Source organism: Sapajus apella, unplaced genomic scaffold (assembly GCF_009761245.1).
Source record: "Sapajus apella isolate SASKATOON/1434 unplaced genomic scaffold, GSC_monkey_1.0 scaffold26, whole genome shotgun sequence".
In the NCBI taxonomy this organism is placed as follows: Eukaryota; Metazoa; Chordata; class Mammalia; order Primates; family Cebidae; genus Sapajus; species Sapajus apella.
The window spans coordinates 8,758,993-8,770,277 of NW_022436966.1; the positions used below are offsets into that span (position 1 = coordinate 8,758,993).

An 11,285-nucleotide genomic window follows, 5' to 3' on the forward strand; every position below is an offset into this window, starting at 1 on the left:
TTATGTTGCATTGTATTCCTTTCTATAACATCTTAGATAGAATTTGGATTAAAAATCAAGATTATATGCTTTTTACAAACTTACTGAGTGGGTGGAGTCAGTTTTGCCTTATAATACAAAATAGAGAAGTGGCAGCAAACCTGCTTTGAGGTACACTCCATCAGGGGTCCTTATTTACACCTCTGAAGCGCATCCAAGAATCGGTGTGTGTGTGTCTGCTCCTGCTCACAGATTTTGCTTACTGAGCCCTCTGCTCTCCCCTTCCAGGCAGCATTACAGATGTCTTATCAGGCTTTCTCTAAATCATTAGGATTAGCACACAGCTATGACCAGCTGGATCATTCTAATTGGAAATAAGGTGCTTCTCACATTGAAATCCTTCTGAAAATATCTCCAAAGATCTCGTTCAGCTATGGGAATTCTACTAAATATACCTATACTATTGCATGGCCTATATGCTTTTTAGATATGTGAACTCTGTAGATTCAGTGATTATTTCTAGAAAAATGCATTATTTAAGAAGCCCTGTTGTTTGTTCTAGTAACAAGTCTTAAAAAGACAATTCTGCATTGATGACTGTAAGAAGAGTCTACACCATTTTCCCTAAGTGTTACCTCTCCTTCAGAAAACCAATAAAAATCCACAGTGGCGATGAGCTTACTAATTTATTTGTAGTTGTATTTTGTTTTACACATATGGACAGTCCTTCTCAAGCTTTCTGTGATGAGAGGGACTCTCTTGGTTCCCTGCCCCCCAGTCTTTTATAGACCTTAGTGAAACACAATAAAAATAATTACTATAAATTGAAATAAAAATACAATGCTATAGAAGCCCCATTAAAAAAATTCCATATACAGACATACAGTTGCTGTGTCAATTTGTTGTAGATGTTTCTAAATAATAAAATGTCTCTCTCTACATAGCTGATCATGGACCAGTAACAATTCACAGACAGGCACCATCTGTGGCCACACTTCGAGAAACACAGTTTTAGAGTGTGCATGTATGTGTGTACTCACACGTTTAAATGTGTTGCTATGATCACATAACATAGATCTTAGCACAACTTTGTATGAGGATTAAATGCACTTAGCAAACTCTTCAGCAAAAGTGAAATTTTTCTTTAATTATTTGAATGCTCAAATTATAAACAAATACCAGTAGTATAATTGTGAATACAGTTATGTGTTTCACAACCCAGTTGTCCGGTAGCACTTCTAATGCATGAAATAGAAAATGTTTTGCAATGTGAGAAGAAACCACCTCTACTCTGATTCACCTTCAAGTTTAAACAGATACTTTAGATAGGAAATGTTCTGTGCAAAGTAAATATACAAATGAGACTTGTAGCACTAAACAGTAGGAAATACGTCTATCATGTGAAGTATTAGACAAACCAGCTGTTAGTATCGTAACCTTTCTTGCCTTAGAGAACAGTTAATTATACTGGACTGGTCATTGTGATTGACAGCCATTTTTTAAATGTTAACAGAATGAGGGGAAATGTTTCAAGTCAGTAACTCCACATTCTTCATAAGCATTAACAAATCTCAAGCTGATTCTGATGCTGATAGGTCGCAGCTTGCTCATCTGTCTCTTCTGAGACACATAACTGTATTCACTGAGGCATGAGGTCAGACGATTACCCCGAGTGGCAGGCTCTATGACCAGCTGTATACTGGCCTTGAGGGGCAGCATGGCCTGCTTTCTAACAAAATATGAGAAGTTCTGGGAAGTTTATATTCCATTTAGCCTTATTTCTTTAGGATGAGACTTGAAATTCAAAATGGTGTTCAGGTGTAGGAGGAGATATTTAGCCTCTTGAAGGCCAGAGTACTCACGTGGGACTCCCCATTGGGCCTGGCCTAGTGCCTACCCCACTGTAGATGTGGATAAGCTAATAAAGGATTGAATGAGGTCTGATCAATCAGTTGAAGCAGTTCATTAAAAGGTAAGTGGCATTTAGAAGAAAAATTGGATAACTACAAAGCAGTTGCCTGTATATGAAGACATGAGTGAGTCACACTGAGGACAGGATTAACAGGAGTCCCTGAGAGTGCTGTAGCAGGAGCAGGGTGGTGAGGGAGCAAGCAGGGGCCTGGCTTCATTCGAACCATGATCCTGGTCTGAATGCTAAAAGGCAGATTTCTTGTTAAATGGTTAGAAAATGAGGTATTTGGCCTGGCACAGTGGCTCTCACCTGTAATCCCAGCACTTTGGGAGGCCGATGCAGGCAGATCATGAGGTCAAGATCTAGACCATCGTGGCCAACATGGTAAAACCCCATCTCTACTAAAATACAAAAACTAGGCATGGTGGCATGCACCTGTAGTCCCAGCTCTTCGGGAGGCTGAGGCAGGAGAATCACTTGAACCTGGGAGGCGGAGGTTTCAGTGAGCCAAGATCACGCCACCGCACTCCAGCCTGGCGACAGAGTGAGATTCTGTCTCAAAAAAGAGAAGAAAGATCTTTTGAGGCAAAGGCTAATGGACTTGAGATTGTTCTGTTTAGACAGTAGAAGTTCTGAAAGGAGGTGATGATTATGTCACATGATCTTGGAGAGTTGGAAGGACTACTTCCCAGAAAGTGACGACCAGATGACCAGACGCATTCACTAAGGCCAGAGCTAGAGAGGACACAGCCTGGCCTGTGAGCAGCAGGCAAGATGGGGCAGGAGTTCTTCGCTGCGGTTTTAAAATTCAGCCCTATACCAGATTCTCAGGGTCTGAGGTAGGAGGTCATGGTTTCTTCAAAATATGAATGTATCTCTGGAATCAGAATAGGTATTTTGTTAGGAAATGTCTCAAGTACCCAAATAGCAATGCTTATAATCAGCACTAATTACTTTAAAATTAATCCAGTTGCCTTCAGACATAACTGTGCACAATGAAATTGAGTGAAGGAAAAACTTAGGCTGGGAAATATGCATTCCTCCACTTGATTCTAGAATGAAAAATGGTGCAGCTCAGTCACTGTGGTCATTTAACACAGGCGCAGCGCTTTACCGCATGTCACCAACCAGGCAGAAAGACTCTATGCTTATTGAGGAAGGAAAAAGCATTTTGAAAGCACACGCAGTTCTACCAAAAGTATACATGTTCCTTTTCTTTAACTTGGCTCTTTTAATCCTTTAAGAAGTGCTCAAGCTGTAATCTATGACACCTATGTCTGTTTAGGTCATAGCATTGTAATTGTTTTCTTGGGCTTTAAAAATAAATCTACTTGGGGGAGGGAAATTGAACCTGCATGATAATCTTAGCGATGCGAACACAAGCACATGAGCTGAGAAAGTCAAAATCATGGTTTCCATGGTAACTCTTAACTTGTCTGTGTCGTACACATTTCTCAAGAAATACACTCACCAGACTACCTAGTGATAAAAATTGCTCCACAAGCATACAAAGGTGGATTTTCTAATTCTCTCTTACTGGCTTCCTTCCACCCCTAATTAATCCACATGCACTTGTAAATAACCCTGGGCAAGAAACTGAGGTCCAAGTCCTGCCCTCTAAATCAACTTCTTTTTTATGGTAGAAATCAGTATTCATGCGATTAATACCGTTTCCTCCCTCTCCCTTCTGCAGATATATGTTGGGTAAAGGAGGAAAACGGAAGTTTGATGAGCATGAAGATGGGCTGGAAGGCAAAATCATGTCTCCCTGTGACGGTCCATCCAAGGTGTCTTACACCTTACAGCGCCAGACTATCTTCAACATTTCCCTTATGAAACTCTATAACCACAGGCCCCTGACAGAGCCAAGCTTGCAAAAGACCGTTTTAATTAACAACATGTTGAGGCGGATCCAGGAGGAACTCAAACAGGAAGGCAGCCTGAGGCCCGTGTTCACCCCCTCCTCCCAGCCCACCACCGAGCCCAGCGACAGCTACCGCGAGGCCCCGCCCGCCTTCAGCCACCTGGCGTCCCCGTCCGCCCACCCCTGCGACCTCGGAAGCACTACGCCCCTGGAGGCTTGCCTCACCCCGGCCTCGCTGCTCGAGGACGATGACGACACGTTTTGCACCCCCCAGGCCATGCAGCCCGCGGCTCCCACCAAACTCTCACCTCCAGCCCTCCCGCCAGAAAAGGACAGTTTCTCCTCCGCCTTGGACGAGATCGAGGAGCTCTGTCCCACATCTACCTCCGCAGAGGCGGCCGCGGCTGCGACTGACAGCGCGAAAGGGACCTCCACTGAGGCCAGCGCCCAGAAACTCGAGGGCCCTCAAGAGAGCCGCGCAGACGACTCGAAACTGATGGACTCTCTGCCTGGGAATTTTGAAATAATGACGTCCACGGGTTTCCTGACAGACTTGACCCTGGATGACATCCTGTTCGCTGACATTGATACGTCCATGTATGATTTTGACCCCTGCACTTCCGCATCAGGGACAGCCTCAAAAATGGCCCCTGTGTCTGCCGACGACCTCCTCAAAACTCTGGCTCCTTACAGCAGTCAGCCTGTCGCCCCAAGTCAGCCTTTCAAAATGGACCTCACAGAGCTGGACCACATCATGGAGGTGCTTGTGGGGTCCTAAGACCCAGGGACCCGGCGACTGTGCCCACCCAGACCCCGGAGCGTTCCCAAAACCCTGACAATTCTCCACACTGTGCATGCACCCTTGCTTGCCTTTTTCAGAGAAAAAGAAAATTTTACAACAGGATCACACTAGTTTTTGCTTTGAGCAGAGTTGGAGTGCCTTCATCCAAGTATGACCACTTTTAATACACTTTTTGGAGTGGTTCCTCAGAGACCTACTACCCTGGTATAGGAAAGAATCCATTCGAAGACAATGTTGCAATGTTGAATGACAAAAATAAACAGTTCAAGTGAAGCACAAGGATTAAGTTGGAAAAGCTGTAAATTGCATGTGCATATTTGTCTATTTTTTCTATAAGTTTTATTGCAAGAGGTAAAAAAGAAAAAAATATATATATATCTTATTTAGATAATCTCAGTACCTTTTCTGGCATTTTCGTCCTGTATAGGTTGACTTGGCAATTGGGCCTTTTTAGAGGCATTAACTACTCCTCATAAGTGTTGCATTTACATGGCTGTTTAGAAAACTGCTGCCCAAATTTATTTTATATTTTTGTACAGATTCTGCAGTTTATGATATTGTTTTTCTAAAAACAAATGCTGTTTATACATATGAGATAGCTATTTTGATAGGATTTGCTCACATAGTTCCTGCAAACTTCAGATGTACAAGTTGCACTTGTACTTTTATAGAGTTGTAATGTTTTATATGTGTATGGTGCAAGAGAAAATTGGATCAAATCAGTCTGCAGTTGATGTCCCCAAATGCAAACACTCACAGGCACACACATGCACACACATAAACACACACGCAGCGCTTTAAGAAAGGGCCAGGTAATATCACACCCAAATTTCACAAGCACTGACCCCTGGCACCAACAGCCACCAGTACTGTGACTTCCAAAGCCAGAGCCACATACGCTCATCAAACTCACATTAAGCAGTTGGGGGAGATGGCTGTGGAGCTGGGGGTTTAAGTGATGGTTCTCTTTTGCTCCCTCTTTTGAGGGGAAAGCTACCGTCTTTCTTAAGAGTGTATTTATGCCAAGTTTGTGCTTTTAATTGTTTTTATTTTGTTTTTTTAATGAAAACCCAGATCTTTCTTTTTTGGCATAATTTTTATGATGACCTGAAATTTTACACCTGAACAAAATTTTATGAAAAGCCACCAACTTCTTCATGGAACTCAGCCCTGTTGCAATGCTTAGGGCCCTTAAGAAGAAAATCTCCCCAGGAGGCATCCATCATGTTGTGAAATTGTCTTCTGCTGCTTCCTTTCCCTAGAGCTTTCCCTCTGTTGCTAAGAGCTGAAAATGGCATCTTCGTGATCACCACAGTGAGCTTGGCTAACCTCGGCCGGCCCGGGATGCACTCTTATAACATGCGTGACTCTTGAACCTGGAGTTCTTCACATTACGTCACAGCTTCCCATCCGGTTGCTTTCCTAAATCAGCTACTTTACACTTGACAAGGCTGTTCTACCCAAAACTCAGACAGGACTTTCTATGCATGTGTCCCCTCCTCCCCCCCATCCCCCCATCCCACCTCTGCCTCCCAGGACACACTTGAGAAGTAGCTTTTTATTCCTAGTGGTGTACATTTAATTTTAAAAAGTTTGTAATGTATCATGCTTGTTGCCGAAACTGTTTATGGCCTTCTTGTTTCAGTTTTTTCTTTTCTTCCAATGGTACTTTAGCTGTTGAGTGCAGGTTACAACCTATATTGTTATGCAGATGGCTTCTTTAGGAATAACTTTTATATTTATTTAAAAATTTTTAAATTATGGGATTTTGTTTTGTTGTTGTTGTTGTCTTTGTTGTTGGTCATTTGTCAATATTCAGTCACCAATTCTGCTCACTTCTTGCCATGGATAAAATTGGGTCTTTCTGGCTAATGAAAAAAGACAACTTTATAAAATGGCACTTTAAGCAAGCCATAGTTTTATTTTTGTAATGCACATGGCAAAGCGAAGACGTTTGTGATGAAGGAACTGCTCATGTAAGCAAAAGATTTGAGTATGATATGATAAAGTCTTTCTACATTCTAATTTACTTTTCTCCCCACTCGAATGTGTTTTAAAGTCTAATTATCAACTCAATAGAGCAGTGAGAAACTGATCAAATTGTACTTGTTCTCATACAAGCAACTTCCACACAGATACCTCTTACTGCTGCAGGCGTGTCATTTCCTTTAATAGGACCAGGGACCATGTAACTAAGGTGAGGGTTGTAGTAGATGCTTCCAGTGTCACTGTGCCTGTCAATTAAGAGCTTCCCTTCTCTCAGAGAACAAGTCTGCCCAGACTCCATGCTTTCTATACTGGAGGAGCTGGCAAACGTGCCACGTGCTGCACACCGCGACCTACATACACATGTACAATAGTATTGATTCTGAACAATAACAGGGTAAAACAGTTGATTTGCCATTGTTAAAAACTGATTTACAGTAACTTAGAACAACTGTACTTTTGTTGGATTAGCAAATCATGTGTTTAAACAAATCCCATATGTTGGGCAACAGTTCAAATAAGCATGGAGAAGTGTTGCCCAAACTTGGTTCTCTGACTCTCATGTATTTGTAAGGCTGGGCTTCAAAATCAAAACAAAACCCCCAACAACAGCAGGTAAATGCTTTTTTAACTCTGACACCCTTGCCATAAATCCTTGATACTCAAAGTCTAACAAGGAAGATATGGAAAATTAGCAGCCCATTTTCAGAAAGATCAAAATGACCTAGGCTTCAAATTGCCTTTGCATCCTGTTCTTACAAGTTTATGTCCCAACAGGGAACAGTAGGAGCTGGAGTGGGATCTCCAAGTCCCAGTTTGAGTGTGGGATGTGCTTCCGGATGCCACCTGGCAGCAGTGCCTTCCCCTTTATGAAAGACATCACACGGCATCCAGGGCCAGGCAGGCAGCTTGAGGTGCCTTCACAAGAAAGCCAAGCCGGGAGCTGGGGCTGGGAGAGGACAGTTATTGACAGTGATGTGCAATGAAGTGACAAGATGAGAGCAGAATCGTAAGAGCTTTGAATTTGAAGAAGTGAGGTTTTTTTTTTTTTTCCCATAAGTTATTTATTCCTTTTTTCTGTGTAAATATATTTATTTTACTGTGGAGCGCTAACATCTGGATCGTAACATGTGCAGAATGTATGGTAGGAATGTATTCTCTTGTAGGAATGTAAATCTGTATTAAAAGGGGGTCCAAGCCAGGCCCCCTGGGTCTTCTCATTGTATGCACAGTCCGAATTCATTTTTACTCTTCTCTAATATGGGTCTATTTGAAATATGCAAAAGGTATGGATGAGGAATGTTTTAATACCTCCAAATTTTTAAGCAAATCAAGCATCAAAGGGTTGATATTTTTAAAAGTTTTTTTAGTAGCACTTTCTCTGGATGACAGAAGGGGCGACCACATGGGCACCCTCCTTCATACCAAAGGGTGAGCAGTGGCCAGCGCCTCCTCTGCACCTCTCCAGTGTCTTTTTATCGCCATAGCCCCTTGGAGTGCCCCAACTGCCCTGAGGTCAATTAAGGAAAATTTCTTAATGAAATAAGCTCCAAAGAGCCAAAGTATCAACTTACGGATCGTTTTTAAAGCTTAAATTTATTAACCACCTTTGCGGTAAACAATGAATTATGAATATCGCAGGGCAGCCTTCTTAAATGACAGATGTAAAAAAATAATAATAGACTCTACTTTGTGCAGCAATTGCTACTCTGTATGAATTGTCTTAATTTGAAAACCTTGCTGTTACAAATTGGACCTTTATACGTTTTCTGAAAACAATGATAAGAGCATCTTTAACCTTTTTTGGCTGTAAATGGTTACCTTCCTGTAACGGCCCCACACCTGGAGGCACGGATGTGTGTGTCCTGCTTATGTACAATTGTTTTCAGTGTTTCCAAGAATAAGTCTGAATGGTTCTTGAAAATTAGGATCAAATGCTATTGCAGACAAAGCCACTAAAAAGTTGGACTTCTTTTGGGGATAACAAATTTGGAAGAGAAATGCAGGCCATATGTGCGCATGACCGAGATTTTGAAAAAAAAGATGTACATAGTGACATGTTTGGTGCATGGTTTTTGAGGAGGGCTTTTGTCAAAAAGGAGGTATAACCTTTCCCCCACAGACCTGAGAGCTGTGCCTTTTCTATGCAATATTACAGACGTTACATCAGAACCCAGATGGCTGTATTCACATGTAGGTTTGGGCTGTAATCTAAACAATTGGACGGATTAAATGTACATGGAAATGAGCAGTCTTACTTTTGTAGTTTTATATTATACAATAAACAGTTAAAAGATGAGAGAGGCATGCTTGCAGTTTTCTTTTGATGGGAGTTCAACCAGCTTATCTGTGACAATTTGCCCATATTAAGCAAAGTTCAGAAGAGCAGCAGGGGAACCCCCTGCGGGAGTGGGTGCCGTTGGCCTTCCTGGACCCTGCTGGTCTCAAGAACCATCCTTCTCTCCTGGTTCTCCCCCTGCCTCTTAAACCCTTGTGGACCTCCTTTTTCTCACATCTGTACCCCAGCTCCCTTTAAAACATTGTTTTTCCAGGGTTTGGCCCGTGACCAGCTCTTCACTGAGCCCCCACTCCTGCTGCCACTTGGTTTCCCAAGGTCCGATTAACCACTCTGGACTCTCAAAACTGGTCTCCAGCCCCTGCCTCTCTCCTGAGCTCCAGACTTCAGCGTCTACCAAGATTCGCTCCCTCATGCTCAGCGCACCTAAAGAATTGTTTTCCCTGGGGGCTGATTCTTCTGTGGGCTGGTTGTCTTCGGCACTCTGCTCCACACTTGGCTCAGTTGCCCACACTTGTGGCCTGTTCCGCAGACCCAGCCACATTGTTCCCTCCACCACCTCCTCCATCCTCACCACAGCTTCCCCAGCTCGGGCCCTCCTCCCCACTTGCCTCTGACTGCCATACCTGCTTCCTGACCAGTCTTCCTGCCATGATCATCTCTCTACCATCCCTGATGCTGGAGTTGATGTTCTAAAGTGCCAGTGGGTCACGTGGTTGTTGCACATCCTCCAGATGTACCCCCTGATTATACCATCTGGACCCTGCCCCTGCTGTCTTCCACCGGGGATTGGGGGAGATCCTGTGCAACCTCCTGGGCCTCTGGGCCATCTTGGATGGAGGCATGGGGTCTAGCCTCCCCTGGCCTGGGCAGTTCTTTATTTTGGTCTGGCTGAGCCACCATACCACTGGTGAGGGAAAAAGGCTGGACGTGTGAGACCTGGGAAGCGAAGGTTCCGCCCAACCAGCAGTGGAATGTGGGGTGGGGTGTGAAGTGCTGGGGTTGGGGGGGTGGTGTTAGGGGCTGAATTGTTCCCCCAAAAAAAGGTTTCAGTACCTCAGAATGTGACTTTAATTTAGAAATAGGGTCTTTATACAGGTAATTAGGTTAAATCGAGGTTATTAGTGTGGGCCCTAATTCAACAGCTATTGTGGTCAACATGGTGAAACCCCATCTCTACTAAAAACCCCAAAAAATTATCTGGGCGTGGTGGCACATGCCTGTAATCCCAGCTACTCAGGAGGCTGAGGCAGGAAAATCGCTTGAACCCAGGATACGGAGGTTGCAGTGAGCCGAGGAGATAGCGCCAGCCTGGTGCAAGAGACTCCATCTACAAAAAAAAAAGAGATTTGATCACAGACACACACACAGCCAAGAAGGCCATGTGACAATGAAGGCAGAGATTGGGGCAGTGGATCTACATGCCAAGGAACACCAAAGATACCGGCAAACCACCAGAAGCCAGGAGGGAGGCGTGGGACAGACACTTCCTTACGGCCCTCAAAGCAGCCAAGCCTGCTGACACCTCGATCCGGACGTCTAGCTCTAGAAACATATTTCTGTTGTCCTAGCCACCCAGTTTGGGATACTTTGTTTCAGCAGCCCTAGCACACTGATGCAGGGAGAGAAGAACAGGGTGAGCCCTTTCGAGACACCCCACGGAGATAAGCACCAGGCAACTAGGAAGGCAGGTCGGGTCCGTGGCTCAGTAGAGTGGTTTGTATCTGGAATTAGGAGCATCTGCTATTAATTAATGATAAAACTTTGGCAAATCATTCAATCTCTGTATTTACGAGGATGAGATAAAGCCATGGCTCCTAGGGCTCTTTGAAAATGTTAACAGTCCAATGAAAATGCAAATTATGAATATCTGTCCTCATGCCTAGAGCTGTGCCCAGCATAGGGTAGGCATTGTTGAATGAAAAGAAGGAAAAGCAACCTTATAGTCCACCTTTCTTTACAGAATGAGAGAAGCCCAGCACTCAACATCTTTCTTCTCGGGGTCCTAGGTTTACCCCACCCTTGCCCTCGGGATGTGCCCCTTTGCAGCAGGCATGTATGTCCTGCTTCCTTCTTTTGCTCCTGAGTCCCAGAGAGGGGAAGTGCAGCCTGCCTCCACACATCCTTGCTTATACCTTCCCTTTCTGCTTGTGAAAATTCTACCCGTCATTCCAAGGACAAACTCAAAAATGCCCTTGAAACCATCTCTGCATGTCCGAAGTCAAAAACAGCCTCTTCCTCTGCTGGGCTTGTGCAGGGCTCCGTGCCTCTGCAGATGCACTTAGCAAGTCTGCCGTGTCTTTGGGTTAGCTGTGCAGTTTGTTGCCTCTGTAGCCTCTGGTATCCTTATAAGCAGCAACCCTGTGTTGTTTATCTTTGACAGAGGTTGGCAAACTGCAGCGTACAGGTCAAATCCTGTCCACTGCCTGCTTTTGTAAGAAAAGCG

The 11,285-nt window shown here is 44.0% G+C and overlaps 1 protein-coding gene across 4 annotated transcripts in view; it reads left to right on the forward strand.

Moving 5' to 3' along the window:
• The window catches only part of SERTAD2 (SERTA domain containing 2), a 123,122-nt gene extending 114,280 nt beyond the window's left edge, over positions 1-8,842 (forward strand). For all 4 annotated transcript variants that reach the window (XM_032291954.1, XM_032291952.1, XM_032291953.1 and 1 more), the window contains exon 2: positions 3,585-8,842. In XM_032291954.1, coding sequence (XP_032147845.1) covers positions 3,589-4,533 — 945 coding nt within the window. In that variant the 5' untranslated portion in view covers positions 3,585-3,588 and the 3' untranslated portion in view covers positions 4,534-8,842. The remainder of the gene's footprint in view (positions 1-3,584) is intronic.
• Positions 8,843-11,285: the final 2,443 nt, after the last annotated feature.